Source organism: Phyllopteryx taeniolatus, chromosome 7 (genome assembly GCF_024500385.1).
Source record: "Phyllopteryx taeniolatus isolate TA_2022b chromosome 7, UOR_Ptae_1.2, whole genome shotgun sequence".
NCBI classification, from domain to species: Eukaryota; Metazoa; Chordata; class Actinopteri; order Syngnathiformes; family Syngnathidae; genus Phyllopteryx; species Phyllopteryx taeniolatus.
In genome coordinates, this window is record NC_084508.1 from 2060279 (window position 1) to 2078934 (window position 18656).

An 18656-nucleotide genomic window follows, 5' to 3' on the forward strand; every position below is an offset into this window, starting at 1 on the left:
TGGACAACGCCTGGTTTCATAACATGTTGCTGAGTGGACATTTGAGCCCCGTTATAAAATTCCTTCGCTGTTGCTCTGACCTCAGATGGCTGGACATCGAGAGATACGCAGAGCTACTTAAAGGTGACAGCACTATATTGCTGCGGAATTGGAGATGAAAAGCAACGTTCTTCAGAAATGCCTTCTTGATAGTCGAAGGTCTGACAGTAGCTGTGGAGCATTAGAAGTTAGTGCGACCAAATGTACATGTACATCTCAATAAATTAGAATATGGTAGAAGAGTACATTTATTTCGGTACTCATGCGTTATATAGATTCATTGAAAGCTATGGAAAATACTTTGAGTGCAAATGCCTGCCTAAATTCTACATAAAAAATCATTTTCATTGTTTGTTGAATTTTTATTACATAATATTCTAGTTTCTAGAGATGGTGAATTTGGGGCTGTTGTTTTCTGTAAGCTATAATCATCAAAATGATAAGTATATATATGAAAAAAATGATGAAATATTTAACCGAGTGTGTTTAGTGCATCTCAATGAATTTCCCTTTTTGAACTACCTAAATAATTTAAGCTTTTGGCACGATTCTGATTTATTGAGATGTACCTGTGACGAATGACAATGCCATGTATATACTGGCAATACTGTAACAGTTGCTGGGCTACTTGTGGTATAACTTATTTTTTAAAGGAGCTATTTATTTGTAAAATATACTCTGTTGCTAAGAATGCACTCGATACATTAATTTTGTTTCATTATTATTTTTAAATGATGGTAAATTAAATTAGTTATAATAATATAATAATAATAAAATACGTTACAAAAGGCAAGAAAATTTCTCTTTGTATCAAAAAAATATTGAACCGAGTATCGAACTGAACTGTGAGTTTTGTATCAGTGCATCCCTAATATATTATATATATATATATTTAGATCCAGTAGGTGTCAATAATGAGGAACACAGTACGTCAGTCTCATTTGGTTAAGCTACCGTGAACAAATGGGTATGGTGGAAATGTAAACCACATGTGTCACAAGAACCTCTAGTTCCCAGGAACTCCTGCTACCAGGAACACAAAGTCCTGGGCTGGTTGGTAGAAAAGGGGCTTATTTTGAAGTAGGATATTGAGTGCTGGTCATCACCTTCCTGGACACCAGCTGCAAAGCATCTTCCTCAAAGGCCTTGACTTTGTTTAACCGGGACATGATGATCTGTTGCAACTGCTTGAATCCATAAGGCTGGAATGACATCCGGGCTAAACCCTGGAACAAAAAGAAAATCCCCAAAAACAATTTTGAATACAATTTTTGGGGGTGCGAAATGTAATTAAGTTTTAGTTGCAAAAATGGCTGATGTGGCTTTCTCTTCATATGTTTAAAATAGCAGCTTGTTCAATGATTAACCTTTGATCCGGAACTTTCAAATTGTACTTCCAATTCTCTCTGTCCCTCACACTTGGACACATGCCTTTGCAGTGCCCGACCATCAAGCAGGCACCATCAGTGACAACTAAAGCAATGTTACAGCGGCTGAAATAAGTATTTAACACGCCACCATTTTTCCTCATTAAATATATTTCCAAAGGTGCTATTGACATGAAAATTTCACCAGATGTTGGGAACAATCTAAGTAATCCATGCATACAAAGAAAGTAGAACAAATAAGATCAGAAATTAAGTTGTGTGTAATTATGTGAAATGACAGGGAAAAAGTATTCTACAACCCCAATTCCAATGAAGTTGGGACGTTGTTAAATAAAAACAGAATACAATGATTTGCAAATCATGTTCAACCTATATTTAATTGAATACACAACAAAGACAAGATGTACACCTTCAGCTGTTCAACAGTCCGGGGTCTCCGTTGTCGTATTTTACGCTTCATAATGCGCCACACATTTTCAATGGGAGACAGGGTCTGGACTGCAGGCAAGCCAGTCTAGTACATGCACTCTTTTACTATGAAGCCACGCTGTTGTAACACGTGCAGAATGTGGTTTGGCATTGTCTTGCTGAAATAAGCAGGGGCGTCCATGAAAAAGACGTCGCTTGGATGGCAGCATATGTTTCTCCAAAACCTGTATGTACCTTTCAGCAATAATGGTGCCTTCACAGATGTGTAAGTTACCCATGCCATTGGCACTAACACGATCCCATACCATCACAGATGCTGGCTTTTGAACTTTGCATCCATAACGGTCCGGATGGTTCTTTTCCTCTTTGGCCCAGAGGACACGACATCCACAATTTCCAAAAACAATTTGAAATGTGGACTCGTCGGACAACAGAACACTTTTCCACTTTGCATCAGTCCATCTTAGATGAGCTCGGGCCCAGAGAAGCCGGCGGCGTTTCTGCGTGTTGTAGATGAATGGCTTTTGCTTTGCATAGTAGAGTTTCAAGTTGCACTTACGGATGTAGCGCCGAACTGTATTTACTGACATTGGTTTTCTGAAGTGTTCAAAAGCCAATGTGGTGATATCCTTTACACATTGATGTCGGTTTTTGATGCAGTGCCGCTTGAGGGATCGAAGGTCACGGGTATTCAATGTTGGTTTTCGGCCTTGCCGCTTACGTGCAGTGATTTCTCCAGATTCTCTGAACCTTTTGATGATATTATGGACCGTAGATGATGAAATCTCTAAATTGTACGATGAGGAACATTGTCCTTAAACTGTTTGACTATTTTCTCACACACTCGCCCCATCTTTGCTTGTGAATGACTGAGCAATTCAGGGAAGCTCCTTTTATACCAAATCATGGCACCCACCTGTTCCCAATTAGCCTGTTCACCTGTGGGATGTTCCAAACAGGTGCTTGATGAGCATTCCTCAACTTTCTCAGTCTTTTTTGCCACCTGTCCCAGCTTTTTTGGAACGTGTTGCAGCCATAAAATTCCAAGTTAATGATTATTTGCTAAAAGCCATAAAGTTTATCAGTTTGAACATTGACTATCTTATCTTTGTAGTGTATTCAATTAAATATAGGTTGACCATGCTTTCCAAATCATTGTATTGTTTTATTTGTTTAACACAACGTGCCAATTTCCAACTCTAAACGAGTGACTTGAAATTCATATACAGTTCCCTCCAAAAGTATTTTTTATATTTTTGTTGTATCCTTAAGACATTTGGGTTTCAAATTAAAAGATGAATCTGAGACAAAAGTTTAGAATTCCAGCTTTTATTTCATGGAATTTACATGTAGATGTGTTAAATAACTCAGTATAGAACACCTTTTGCTTGAAGCCACCCACTTTTCAAGTGATCAAAAGTATTGGAACGTGACTGACAGGGTACTTCTAGTTGCTCAGGTGATGCATTTTAGATTTACTACTTAAACATTAGATGCTTGTTTTTGGCTTTGGGTTTCACCTGTGAAAACTGCATTTGCTGTGAAGTAAACATTTAGACCAGAGAGCCGTCTATGGGAGAAAAGGAAACCATTTTGAAGCTGAGAGAATAGGGAATATCAATCAGAGCTATTGCACAAGCATTGGGCGTAGCCAATACAACAATTTGTCCTGAAAAAGAAAAACGACTGACGTATGGTGCAACAGACACCAAACAGAAGTTAATGACAGAAACATTGTGAGAGCTGTGAAGAAACACCAAAAGACAACAGTCAGTGACATCACTGCCAACCCCCCACAGGGCAGGGGTGAAGGTATCACAAGCCACTGTTCGAAGAAGACTTTGAGAGAAGAAATATCCAGGCTATACCACAAGATGCAAACCACACGGAAGGCCAGATTGGATTTTGCAAAGAAGTACAGAGATGAGCAGAAAAGGTTTCGGAACAAAGTTTTATGGACTGATGAGACCAAGCTTAACCTCTACCAAACTGATGGGAAGGCCAAAGTATGGAGAAAGAAAGGATCTGCTTATGATCCAAACCACACAAGCTCATCTGTGAAGCATGGTGGAGGTAATGCCGTGGCTTGGGCTTGCAAGGCTGCTTCTGGAACAGGCTCACGAGTCTTTAATGATGATGTAACTCATGATGGTAGCAGTGGAATGAATTCATTAGTCTATAAAACAATTTTGTCTGGCAATTTAGAGAGAAATGCACCCCAACTAATCGGGAGAAGCTTCATCATGCAACAAAACAATGACCCAAAACAAACTGCCAACACAACAAATGACTTCAATTTAATAGTGTCTGTTCCAATACTTTTGCTCACTTGAAGTGTGTGGCTTCAAACAAAAGGTGCTCTGTCCCGAGTTGTTTAATACACGTAGAAGTAAATACCATGAAATAAAATATGGAATTCTGAACTTTTGTCTCATATTCATCTTTTGATCTGAAACCCAAATGTCTTCAGCATACAACAAAAACAAAGTAATTGACCTTGCAGTTCCAATACTTTTATACTTATACATATATACTTACTAAAATCAAGGCATTACAATTGCACAAATAATGCTTTAAAGAATAAATAAATTACACTGTTAAAACTATTGACATTGCACTGAGATGCAACAATGCACAATATAAAATAAAAAGCGGTTCTCAAAACTTTTAGCGCCACTGACCATTTTCACATGACATATTTTGAAGGCACGGTACAGAAACAAAAATTATCACTCAAAATTACGTTCAACGAGCCGGTCTTATTATATCGCCACAGCACAGTGTGTTGTAAGGCGCTCCAACGTTGTCAAACAATTATGCCTTTCTGTTTCACTGTTGCTATTTATGGCGGCACGGTGGACGACTGGTTAGCACATCTCCCTCACGGTTCTGAGTACTGTTTCAAATCCGGCCTCGCCGACGTGGAGTTTGCATGTTCTCCTTGTGCCTGCGTGGGTTTTCTCTCGATCCTCCGGTTTTCCTCCCACATTCCAAAAACATTGATGGTAGGTTAATTGACGGCTCTAAAAATACCCATAGGTGTGAGTGTGAATGATTGTTTGTCTATATGTGCCCTGCGATTGGTTCACGACCAGTATAGGGTGTACCCCGCCTCTCGCCGAGAGTCAGCGGAGAAAGGCGGCAGCACACCCGAATCCCTAGTGAGGATAAGCGGTATGGAAAATGGATGGATGTTGCTATTTACCTGCAATTTCAAACATGAATGACTACAGGCCTATCACCCTGACATCTGTGGTCATGAAGTCCTTTGAATGCCTAGTGCTGGACCACCTCAAGAGTGTCACAGGACCCCTGCAGTTTGCCTATCGATCAAACAGGTCTGTGGATGTCGCAGTCAACATAGAACTGCACTTCACCCTGGAATACCTCGACGGTGTAGGGACCTAGGCGAGGATCCTGTTCATGGATTTCAGCTCTGTGGTCAACACCATCATCCCTGAACTCCTTTTCTCCAAGCTCCTCCAGGTCAGCGTCTCGCCTGCCACCTGCCAGTGGACTTACAGCTTCCTGACAGGCAGGACACAGCAGGTGAGGCTGTGGGACACCATCTCATCCACACGCACCATCAGCATTGGGACCCCCAAGGATGTGTCCTCGCTACGTTACTCTTCTCTCGCTACACTGCACCTCCACGTACCTGGCTGTCAAACTCCTGAGGTTTGCAGACGACGCCACAGTCATCGGCCTCATCAAAAAAGATGACGAGTCTGCGTATCAACAGGAAGTAGAGCGGGCTGGAGCTTTGGTGTGGCCAAATCAACCAGAAGCTGAACACGCTCAAAAGACAGTAGGTATGATCGTGGACTTCAGGAAATAACCTTCGCCACAGCTGCCCCTCACACTGTCCATCTGCCCTGTGTCAACCAAGGTCCTGGGAATTACAGTCCTCTCAGGACCTGAAGTGGGAGACCAACATAAACTCCATCCTCAAAAAGGCCCTGCAGTGGACGTACTTCTTGCGGCTTGTGAGGAAGCGCAGCCTGCCACAGGAGCTGTTGAGGGAGTGCTACACAGCAGTCATTGCATCGGTTCTGTATTTATCAATCATAGTCTGGTTTGATGCTGCCACCATGACAAAAATCAGACTGCAACGCGAAGTCAAGACTGCTGAACAACATCTCGGTACCCACTACCCACTCTTGAGGACTTGCACGCTATCAGAACTAAGACAAAGGCATGCAAAATCCTACAATTACAATTTCATTCTAACATGCTGCCAATTTTGTAAATCTCTGTTGCAAGACTTCTACATTATTCCTGCACTCACTGTTTTATCACCCTGCACTATTTGCATACTGTTGTTGATTACTACTGGCGACTTATGTGTTTGAGAACTGCACCATTTGCACAATCGTCACTGTACCAGATCATTGCACTGTTAAGTCACTTTAAATTGCTCTAAATTGCCTGAGGACTCATTTGCACAATGCCATTACATCAGCATTGCCACGTGTTTTTTATATCCTAAAAGTATATTTTGTCATAGTGGCTGTTGATTGTCATACTAGAGTGACTCCAACTACCGGAGGCAAATTCCTTGTGTGTCTTGTAGCATACTTGGCCAATAAAGCTGATTCTGATTCTTGACATCTTCATACACCTACATCTGAAGGTCCTCGAACTGTGACACATCTGCGGATCCATTGGTGCCAGCAACTCCAGCAGGCTCAACTAGCTCTAACTTGTACCAGTTTATATTTTCTGGTTGCTTTTCCAGCATGCACTAAAACCTTTAGCATGGATAACGGGGAAAATATTTTGTGAGTGGGTAAACTGTGTCTTTGGCCCTACAGTCAAAAATATATGTTGGACGAAGGATTTTCGTTGAAGGCGGTGTTACTCATGGACAATCCCCCAGGCATGGAGTAGGCTTTGTTGGAGTTGCCCATTACCATAAAGTTCCTGCCACCCAACACTCCTCTCATTCAACCAATGGATCAGCTTGTCATCGCTATACATAAAAGCGTTATTTCAGAGATGTTTTGATATCACATCAGACACCCAAGCTGGACTAAAGTGAAAAAAAGGACTCAAAACTGTGTGGAGGAAGCTGTGGCCTGCATCTATGGCTGAAAGGGACATTGAGGGAAACCCACTCCTGAATCAGTTGTCGAGGAGCCTGGGTCCCCGGCAACACAATTGGGTTGGACGTGGACAAGCATGACGTGGAGGAGTTTGGTCGAGGAGCACAACGCCAAGTTGACAACAGATGAGCTTCTGTGTCTTCACGAGGAAGAACAGAAAGCGGCTGCGGAGGAGATTTCGTCAGAGAGACACCGTCGTTGATATCCCTTCAGTTAAAATTAAGGAAATGTTTGGTTGGTGGAAAAAGACCAGACAGCGGCCAGTAGAACCCTCACTCTTTTTAATGAGAACGTAATGGGTCACGACAGATTAACTTTAAAGCTCCAAAAGAAACAGGTCTCACTGGATAGGTTCTTGGTGCATTGAGGACTAAGTGAGGCTCAGTTTGGTTCCAGTCCAAAGAGGAGGGGAAGAGAGAGGGAACCAAGAAAGCAGTCTCGTCAGAAGGGGACTCTTCTTGTGAACAGCAGCCCATGCCTCATGGTAAAGTGGATTTTATTTTTTATTGTGCAGAATTGTCACAACTTGGTTGTTTATGTTAAGGGGTTTTGTGATTTCAGATTGGCTGTGAACGCACCAGAGGGACTCGTGGCACTGCTTCGGTGCGTGTCGGCAGGGCAGCTCCATATTGGTGATGTAGGACAGTTCTGCTGTTGTATTGTTGTTGAATTGTTTCTTAAAGACATTTTTGATCAATTACCCCTCGTCATGTTTGGTATCCAGTAGTGTATAGCTTTATATTGTATTCAAAGTTTGGTTACGGTTAACCCTTTCACTAAAATAGGGAATTTTGTCAAGCCTGAAACCACGTTGACATTATTTATGAGAAAATTGTCGATTTACAAACTTAAATTTACAAATCCTGTTCAAGAACCAATTCAGTTCGTAACTCGAGGTACCACTGTATATGAAACATTACTATACCTTAAGTTTGAAGTCACTCACCACACACATAATTTTCAACACAATTACGGTCATTTTACAAAATGGAATTCACTTGTATATGTGCTTATTGTAACAAGGTATTCAAGGTTCTCAAAGCGCTTTTGTCACCTCGTTCACCCAATCACAACAATTTCAAACAACTGTCATACAGGAGCTCACCAAATTAGCTTTTGGATTATAGTTAATTTTTCAACTCAGTCTGTACTTTGGGCTGTACTGCTCACCAGTCTGCTGGACACTCTGTTTATCATGATCCTCTCTGGCAGGTCCATAGTGTTTGCGATGGTCAGAACCACCAGGCGAGAATGCCGACGCGTTGGCCAGTCAAAAAGGTTATACATCACGTTTTGCTTTCTGGTCCATAAGAGGTCCAACTACAGATAAAAATGACATGTGTTAAACTTCATTGAGGCCGAACATTTAATTGCATCGACAGTTGTGGGCAAAAGTTTATATTCAGTTATGTTTCACTCTAGCTATTTGACATTCTACCCCTATATCTCACTGGGGGACACGACGCAGAGACTAGCAAGACTGATCAGTGACGGGTACTCCGGGACCCAGAAGACCAAAATATTGCCCGCGCTCTCACCAAAAAGAAGTCTGGGAGACGTCTCCAGACAACGTGAAAACCAACTCACCCGGAAGTCACTGATGTAGGTCTACATATTTATTAAATATATATATATAATGTATACAATGTGTTTGTGTGTGCGTGCTGAGCCGCAGGACAGTCCTCTAATGGGGAAAACACGTTAACGTCCATAAAATCCAAGATATTGGGGCAATAGTTCTAATATTTTCAGAGGTTGAAGTGGGCATAGGTAGTGATGTCCATAAAAACTTTGGTGATGACTGCTCACAGTTTAGTGACATTCGGCTACGTAAAGATTTTTCTCTACTGTGAGCATTTAGAGGAATCGCTAAAAGGTCTACAATGAAATCAAACGTTTCATTTCACCGCGACTCCTTGGCAACTCGGCTAATCTCCAGGAGATGTCACGGGGATGTCTCTGCAATCAACGGAGACTCGAGTCACCATCAGATCATCAACTAGTCTCTTGGCCAGTGAGATAGGGGTCTTCCACACAATTGGCTCTTCCAAAAGGACAAAGAATCTCAATCACACATGACAACTGGTTTTGGAATGGATAAAGCAGGCCAACATAAAAATATGGAATGGCCTTCCCAAGGCATCAACCAAACCCTTTTTGTGCAACAAGTTTGGTTGACTCAGTATTACACCTCTGATTTTCGCAGATGTTGTTTCTGTTGGCTTCATCATACCGCAATCTTTGAATTTGCACAGCCGAATGTGAAGCAGTTGGGATAAGAATTAGCACCTCCAAATCTGAGGCCGTGGTCCTCATGAAAAGGGTGGCATGTCCTCTCCAGGTCTGAGATTAAATCCTGCCCCAAGTGGAGCAGTTCAAGTATATTGGGGTCTTGTTCAAGAGTGAGGGACGAATGGAGCAGGGGTTCAAACAGGCGGCTTGGTGCAATGTCTGTCATGGTGAAAAAGGAGCTGATATGAAAGGCAACGCACTCAATTTACCAGTCAATCTACGCTCCCTCCTTCACCTATGGTCACAAGGTGTGCATCGTGATGAAGAAGACGATCACAGATACACGAGGCCGAAATGAGTCTCCACCGCAGGGTATTGGGGCTCTCCCTTAGAGGTAAGAGTGAGAAGCTCTGTCATACGTGAGGGGCTCAGAATAGAACTGCTCCGCATCAAGAGGAGCCAGATGAAGTGAATTGGGCATCTGATTAGACTGTATCCCTGGTGAGGTGTTCCGGGCATGTCCACCTGGGAGGAGGCCGCCTGGGACGACCCAGGACACGCAAAATTGTGGGAGTTCTTGTATATATTTGATGCTCTCTATACAATTCTGACACTGTGCAGATCAGAGAAAATCCAAAATAAATTCATACTGTGCAACCAATTATTGTTTTCAAAATCATTAAAATCATATAAGTTGTCCAATCATTCCATCCTGGAAAAAGAAAGATTAAATAAATCTATTAATATTGTAAATGGCATTCATTCCATGATTAGTGTTTGTAAACTTCTGACCAGAACTATGTTTGTCTAAAATTATCTCTTTAAAATTATGTCTTTTTTTTTTTTGGTATTTGTTTTTTTTAAATAAAAAAAATAATAAATAATAATTGATAAAAACACATCTGGGTTGATATTAAGACATTTGCGGGGAACCCCCCAAAATGATAAAAGATCATAAAAAAACGTTCTTACTTCATCCACCAACAGCACAGTGGTTTCCTTTCTGGGAGCAGGGTTGCTGAATCGCTTCTCCAGTAGGGAAGCTGCATGATCAGCTGTAGCCGTTTGACTAATTAGTTTCTGTAGAAACAGTCAAAACATGTCGGCATTTAAATTCAATAAAACCGTTCAAAATACATTTATAAAGACATAAATATATATATATATATATATATATATATATATATATATATGTGTGTGTGTGTATATATATATATATATATATATATATATATATATATATATATATATATATAAATATGACAATGACACACAACACACAAAGCACACAACCAAGGCAATGAAAGAGTGGCTAAAGAAGGAGCACATTAAGGTCATGGAGTGGCTTTGCCAGTGTACAGACCTAAACCCCATAGAAAATTTAAAGTCTTCAATTAACCTACCACGCATGTTATCTTTATATTTCATTTAATGTCTTTGTGTGTTGTTCATTTTAGAATATGTAGCCAAAGCAACAAGACCAGTACTACAATACTGTCAGAAAAGATAATGGAAATGTATTTTCTCTCTCATAGAATCAGAAGTTTTACTGTGACAGTACAGATTGTAATCGCTAAAAAAGGCAAAACACAGAGAGACCAAAAAAGGTTACGTTACATAATTAGACGTAATTAGAGAAAATTTGAGAAGTGTGTATCAAACCGATAGCGCTTCGCATTAATCAGTACCCAAGTGGCTCACAGTAAAAAAAAAAAAAAAAAAAAAAAAATATTAATAATAATAAACAATTTTAAAAAAAATTTATGGGGGTATTTTTTAGCCAGAGATTTTTGCAACTTGTTGAGGGTCTTGGCCTCTAGGGGGTTTTCATAGTATTTTCTCTCTGTACTTTTGGTATGTATCGTAGGGCTGGACATTTAAGAACCTCACAACTCAATTCAATTTTGATTCTTTAGGTTGCGATTTGATATTTGATAAATACTCCGATATTGATTCAGTATGTAGTAGAAATAAACAAAAACAAAAAGATATTGTTGTATGTCACGTGACATTTTTTGAGCAATAACAGAAAATGAAAAGTTGCAGATAACCTATTTGAGCATATGGAGTACAAAAGTAAAAAAACATGACAGGTGTATAATCACTGAAAAGGTAAAGTGCATGTAAACTTAAATGTTTATTTCCTCTTGGAAATTGTCCAAAAAAAAAAAAAAGTAGACAATATTTGCGCATATGGAGTACAGAAACATGACAGCTTCATATTAAAAGTGCATGCATACTTGAACAATATTTCTTTACTTATTAGGGTGACTATTATGATTTGCACGGTTTTTGAGTAAGTAGCATGCTTCCTGAATTGTGATGATTGCCAGTACTTCCTTTTTCAAACCCCATTCATTTATTTATTGCCTCTGTCAAAAAGTTCGCGACATCGCTCCCTCCCTGAGTGGCTTCTGTGCAGGTCTCTAGTCTGCAGAACACCTGCTCCCCCTCGTTAGAAATGCAATGAGAAGTCATAGTTACGTAGGGTTCAGTCGCTTTGGAATTCCAACCATCACATGCAAGACTGCGGAATTCAACGACTCCGAAACCACTGTCTTAACTCGGTGTACAGCTCCGGTACGGCGACTTCTGACGTGTTTTCGTGTTGGTATTGCGTATTGTGGTTTGAGTGTCTTTTGTACATTTCCTGTGTTCTAGATTTACAGGGGAATCCAAAATGAGCAAAAGCGTCAGATTTATGTAGAAGTCGGTTACTTCACGCTGTTGCTGCCGCAGCTGCTTGCTTTCGTCTGCATTTTGTTGTTGTTTGGGTGCAGCTTCTGTCTATACAATGCCAATCACACACAAAGGGCCTCTCACTGGCCAGGAGGTGAATCGATTCACAGGATTTGCTGAATCAATACTGAATTGCGGGGGGGAAGTATTGCAATGCATGGATGAATCAATATTTTTACCCTAACCCTCTCAATAAACAATGATAATACTATGAAACCACAGCGGTAGCTTAAAAACTCCACTGTGACACAGTAAAACTGTTCCGGCATAAAAGGGATACAGATCCTCCATTCTGCTTGACCTAACAGGCGAACAGGACAAAATAATAATGGAAAAAAAAAAAAAAAAAAAAGTTTATCCCACCCCAAATGTATCATACCAAGTCAATTTGAGTTTGCACACATTCTTGGCAATAACTAATATTAGTCTGATATGACTATATGCTACAAGACAAACACTTACTGAACACAGTATTCACCTCAAGGATCTGAACATAGGCCTGATGAGGGTCCGTCATCTTCATACCGTTGATCTCGATGAAGCGGAATGATGGGATCTCATTAATGTTTGCTGCATTCTGCAGGCAGCGAATCACCTCATGCACTGTTGCAGTCTTCCCCGTCCCTGGCACACCTGAGATATACATACACCTAAAACACACCAGTTCCAAAGTCACACAAGTCGACCAAGTTATTTTGATTATGCAGGGTCGTGGCTTTAATTATACCATCATATAAAGTGCATCTGTAAAGTATTAGAGTTTTGTTTAACACATTGTCATGTTACAGCCGTATTCCAAGATCTAATCAATTCTTATTATAGACCATAATACTTACATAAAATTACGCAAAGAAAAAAGTATCTTCTAAGATCAATAAGCTGACGTAAGATTTGTCACTTTTTGCAGAGGATAAAGAATTTACGCCAGTGAGCATTGTCATTAAGGATGGGAATTTAAAACTGGTTCTTTTTGACAGCCGGTTCCCAGTAATTTGATTCATTTATTTGTTTGCCTGACGATTTGCGCTTATTGATTTATCGCAAGTCGTAAATGAGTGATGCTGTCACATGAAAGGTATGGATTTTGGTTCTAAACTTTTCCAACATGATGCTACCATACGAGCTAACCTTTTATATCATTATTTTGACATGTGGTGTACTGGGTTAGCTCAGTTGCTACCATTGTTGGGAAGCTTAATTTGGAAATGTAGTTGATTAGTTTTAGATGGTAACAATTACAAGTTACCCTATTGAAAATGCATGACAAGGTTTAACTATTTCAATGCCTTTCTCAAAGTAATATAACTCATTATATTTGATTATATTTTGAATACTTTTAATTTTGAATGAACGCATCAACACGACCTTTGGATGTTTCGTCTAAAAAGTGGATTAAAATCATAGACCATTATTTTGGAAATAACTTTGTTCTTTACACAAATAATAAACTGTGATAAAGTGTAAATACTCCAGTGTATATTGGTTTTGGATAAAAGGGTAATTAATCCCCGGCCCCGCCTGTGTGGAGTTTGCGTGTACTCCCCGTGCCTGCGTGGGTTTTCTCCAGGTGCTCCGGTTTCCTCCCACATCCCAAAATCATGCATGGTAGGTTGATTGACAACTCTGAATTCCCCGTAGGTGTGGGTGTGAGTGCAAGTGATTTGTTTATTTGTGCCCTGCGATTGCCCTCCTGCCCGATGATGGCTGGGATGGGCTCCAGCACGCCCGCGACCCTAATGAGGAGAAGCGGCTCAGAAAATGGATGTATGGGTAATCAATCTAGGTATTTTAGAAGGGTGAATGGCTGAAGTCGTAATGTGAGCGTGAAATGAGTTGAATCATCGTGAGGGAGAGTAAAGTTGGGACTTGTGGGAGCTCGCTAACTTAAGCCCCAAATTACTATGCAGCAATTTGTACTTTCCTGTAATCACTGCAGTGTTTTACTCACGACCGGGTCTTGTCTTTCTCAGTCATCTCAGGAAGAACGGAGGCAGGTTTAGTTGATGCGAGCAAAGGAAAAAGGAGCTTTGGCCTTTTATGCACAAAGGAGAGAGCGGGAGTGACTGGCTGGTAATTCATCGAGCATCCGGGTGAGATAAATGAGGCATCCTTGTGGCTGTCTGAGGCAGGGAAGTCAGAGATTGGGGGTTTCTGGGTGCCATTTGTTCCGGCAAGGCATATTCGCGATATATATACATATAACCTTTAGATTATGAGACTGATAACAGGTTTGTCGTCGCTTTTCCTAAATTTTATACACATAAAAAGTCATATGGTGCCCTTTTTACGACAAAATGAGTTTGATCTTAACGGTAAAAACGTAAATCGGAGTAACCCGGAAGTGAACGGAGGCATTCAACTTTAATGAATTTATTTCTTAGATTACATTTTATCCAAAAACCAATATACCCTATATTTGTAAACTTCTGACCACATTGGTGCCCAAACTGCCTTTCCTGGGTCCTGCATGAAATGCTAACACTCTAGACTACAATTGTTCTAGTCCAGGTTCTCTGTAATAAAGAGGCTTGCAATCCCATTCACCACCTTGTTCCTGGAAAAACTGTATAATTGACTGTAATCTCACCCTCCCGTGCCGTCAATGATTTTACTCTCCACAAAGCTGTAAATGTCTTGAAACTCCTGCTCCCTGCACGGTAGAGACTCGGGCACCGATGACACGTGTAGCCTAAACGAGAAAGATGAAAACAATATATTTGTAAGGAGTTGTTTTTAATAGTCGTTTACTTAAGTTACATGCAGCATTTTGCTATCCAGCATTTCATTCAACATTATAAAGGGCGGCTGTGGCTCAGCAGGTAGAGTGGGTCGTCCAGTGACCGAAGGGTCACTAGTTCGAATCCCGGCTACGACTGTCCGCATGTCCAAGTGTCCTTGGGCAAGACACTGAACCCTAACTCGCTTCCAGTGGGCCTGGCAGTGCCTTGCATGGCAGCAGTCACCCATTGGTGTATGAATATGTGTGTGTGTGAGTGAGTGAGTGAGTGAGTGAATGTGAAGCTTTGTAAAGCATTTTGGACACTGCGATGGTGTCGATAAAGGGCTATAGAAGTGCAGTCCAATATTACCTAGTGAAATTGTGGATGTGTGGGCGATCCAAACCACGTTTTGAGACTGCCCCATCATACATTGTTTTTGGATTTATGTTAAAGGAATACAGTGGTGTGTTGATACCAGTTTAATTTGTTCCATGAACTTGCTCTCATCTCAAAACATATTTCCTCATTAAAATGAATGGAAATGCAATTAATCGGTTTCAGTCCCCCCCCCCAAAAACACGATTTTTTAAAATCGTTTTTAATAAATGATAAGTACCAGTATATTGTAAAATATAGTCATAAAGACCGAATAGAAGAGCATGTAAAGATATTAACTGGTTTTATGAAGTGCAATCAAGCCGAAGGTCTCACATACATGCACACACACTGGTTTGCATGTGCATGTGCCTTTAAATGCGGCATCTCTCTCTGGGCCAATCCCAATTCTATTCCTCAGCCCTTCCCCTTTGTTTTACCCCTTTCCCCTTCGTTTGGAGGGACAAGATGAAGGGGTAAGATAATGGCCCTAGGAATTGGGACAACACTTTAATAGTGCCACATCATCACCCCTCGTCCTGTGCTGGCTGTTTTGCAGGCAGACGTGACAATTATTTACATTTCCAAGATGCCATCTTGTGTCAAATGAATGTTACTATTAGAAATAGCTTCTTTTTTTTATTTGTCTGGCAGTTCATAAAGGTGACTGGTATATAGAAATTGTTTAGAATAAACCACATGGCAGGGTGCATACATTTCTGTATTTTATCATCTACTCTAGAAACACTTCTAGAAGGAACACATTCTGACAAACTGACTATGATCTATTGTCAGCCAATAAATTACACCAACAAAACACATATACCCAAAAAATACAATCTCAAACTTAATAGAATATAACTTCTGTCACAGGAACATTGGAAATTAGTTAGGCAACTCATAATTTGCAGCGGTGAGGTAAAAACTAAGCATGCAAACATCAAAAAGACACTTATTTAAGGAACATAGTTATTGACATTTGGGAGAATTTCCATATTAGATGGTAGCAGTGGGATTAATTACATTCATGTATTGCACATTTCTCATTTAAAAATGTAAAATGTATATAACAAATAGGAAATGTATCAATCATACGTATGAAACAGAAATAATATAACGTTCAAAATTAATTTAAATACAGTATCTGCCTCGGTCTCATGTCGTTTTTGTTGATATTCCTCCCAAAGGAAATCTAGAATTGCATTTTGTGTCTGTTGTTATTTTGGCACTGGGCTTGTAGCTCTGGAGAGCTGTGTGCTGTTGTAGAAGACTGCCGTCTTGTCGCCTCCTTGTGGAGGAAAATACATCAGGTTATTACGGTGGACTCAAGTGCATTTCCATGAAATAAAATTATGTCAGACGAGGGCATGAGTCTTCTTTTCCTTTCGGCTTGTCCCGTTAGGGGTCGCCACAGCGCATCATCCTTTTCCATGTAAGCCTATCTCCTGCATCCTCCTCTCGAACACCAACTGCCATCATGTCTTCCATCACGACATCCATCAACCTTCTCTTTGGTCTTCCTCGAGCTCTCTTGCCTGGCAGCTCCATCCTCATTATCCTTCTACTCCGAGAGCGAACCTCAACATCTTCATTTCCGCCACCTCCAGCTCTGCTTCCTGTTGTCTCTTCAGTGCCACTGTCTCTAATCCGTACATCATGGCTGGCCTCACCACTGTTTTATAAACTTTGCCCTTCATCCAAGCAGATACTCTTCTGTCACATAACACACCTGACACCTTCCTCCACCCGTTCTAACCTGCTTGGACCAGTTTCTTCACTTCCTGACCACACTCACCATTACTCTGGACGGTTGACCCCAAGTATTTAAAGTCCTCCACCCTTGCTCTCTCTTCTCCTTGGAGCCTGACTCTTCCCCCCACCCCTCTCATTCATGCATATATATTCCGTCTTACTTCAGCTAATCTTCAGTCCTCTCCTTTCCAGTGCATGCCTCCATCTTTCTAACTGTTCCTCCACCTATCCATCACCACTGCAAACAGGAAGGGGCTCAGGGCTGATCCCTGATGCAGTCCCACCTCCACCTTAAATTCGTCTGTCACACCTACAGCACACCTCACCGCTGTTCTGCTGCCCTCGTACATGTCCTGTATTATTCTAACATACTTCTCTGCCACTCCAGACTTCCGCGTGCAGTTCCACAGTTCCTCTCTGGGTACTCTGTCATAGGCTTTCTCGAGATCTACAAAAACACAACGTAGCTCCTTCTGTACTTTTCCATCAACATCCTCAAGGCAAATAATGCATTGTGGTACTCTTTCAAGGCATGAAACCATACTGTTGCTCGCAAATACTCACTTCTGTCCTGAGTCTAGCCTCCACTACTCTTTCCCATAACTTCATGGTGTGGCTCATCAACTTTATTCCTCTGTAGTTCCCCCAGCTCTGCACATCACCCTTGTTCTTAAACATGGACACCCGCACATTAATCAGTACCCAAGTGGCTCACAGTAAAAAAAAAAAATATATATTAATAATAATAAACAATTAAAAAAAAAATGTATAGGGGTATTTTTTAGCCAGAGATTTTTGCAACTGTCAGGTGTGTTATGTGAGAGAAGAGTCTCTGCTTGGATGAAGGGCAAAGTTTATAAAACAGTGGTGAGGCCACTTCCTGACCACACTCACCATTACTCTGGACGGTTGACCCCAAGTATTTAAAGTCCTCCACCCTTGCTCTCTCTTCTCCTTGGAGCCTGACTCTTCCCCCCCACCCCTCTCATTCATGCATATATATTCCGTCTTACTTCAGCTAATCTTCAGTCCTCTCCTTTCCAGTGCATGCCTTCATCTTTCCAACTGCTCCTCCACCTATCCATTACCACTGCAAACAGGAAGGGGCTCAGGGCTGATCCCTGCACACTTTTCCCCCATTCCTCAGGCATCATCTCACGCGCTAGAATTCTATTGAACAAGCTGGTCAAAAACTCCACAGCCACCTCTCCGAGATGCTTCCACACCTCCACAGGAATGTCATCAGGACCAACTGCCTTTCGATTTTTCATCCTAATTAATGCCTTTCTACCTTTCCCCTTACTAATCATTGCCAGTTCCTAGTCCACCACACTTGCCTCTTCTACTCTCCCTTCACATCTCATTTTCCTCATTCATCAACTCCTCAAAGTATTCTTTCTTTCATCTAGCTAGCAGACTGCTGGCACCAGTCAACATATTTCCATCTCTATCCTTAATCACCCTAACCTGCTGCACATCCTTCCCATCTCTATCCCTCTGTCTGGCCAGCCTGTATAGATCCTTTTCTCCTTCTTTAGTGTCCAACCTGCCATACATGTCATCATATGCCTCTTGTTTGGTCTTTGCCACCTCTACCTTTGCCCTGTGTCGCATCGCAATGTATTCCTTTCGCCTCTCCTCGGTCCTCTCAGGGTCCCACTTCTTCTTAGCTAACCTTTTTCCTTGTATGATTTCCTGTACTGTGAGGTTCCACCACCAAGTCTCCTTCTCTCCTTTCCTGCCAGAAGATACACCAAGAACTCTCCTGCTTGCCGCTCAGATCACTTTGGCTGCAGTGGTCCAGTCTTCTGGAAGCTCCTCCTGTCCACCGAGAGCCTGTCTCACCTCTTCCCGAAAAGCTGCACAACACTCGTCCT

The 18656-nt window shown here is 41.2% G+C and overlaps 1 protein-coding gene across 3 annotated transcripts in view; it reads right to left on the bottom strand.

Annotated features, from left to right (window-relative positions):
• orc1 (origin recognition complex, subunit 1) overlaps window positions 1-18656 on the bottom strand; it is a 54477-nt gene that overhangs the window by 11448 nt on the left and 24373 nt on the right. For 2 of the 3 annotated variants that reach the window (XM_061780011.1, XM_061780010.1), the window contains exons 9-13: window positions 14520-14621; window positions 12411-12582; window positions 10166-10273; window positions 8132-8281; window positions 1146-1265 (exon numbers count right to left, since the gene is read on the bottom strand). In XM_061780011.1, coding sequence (XP_061635995.1) covers window positions 1146-1265; window positions 8132-8281; window positions 10166-10273; window positions 12411-12582; window positions 14520-14621 — 652 coding nt within the window. The remainder of the gene's footprint in view (window positions 1-1145; window positions 1266-8131; window positions 8282-10165; window positions 10274-12410; window positions 12583-14519; window positions 14622-18656) is intronic. The other variant, XM_061780012.1, reaches the window with a different exon arrangement.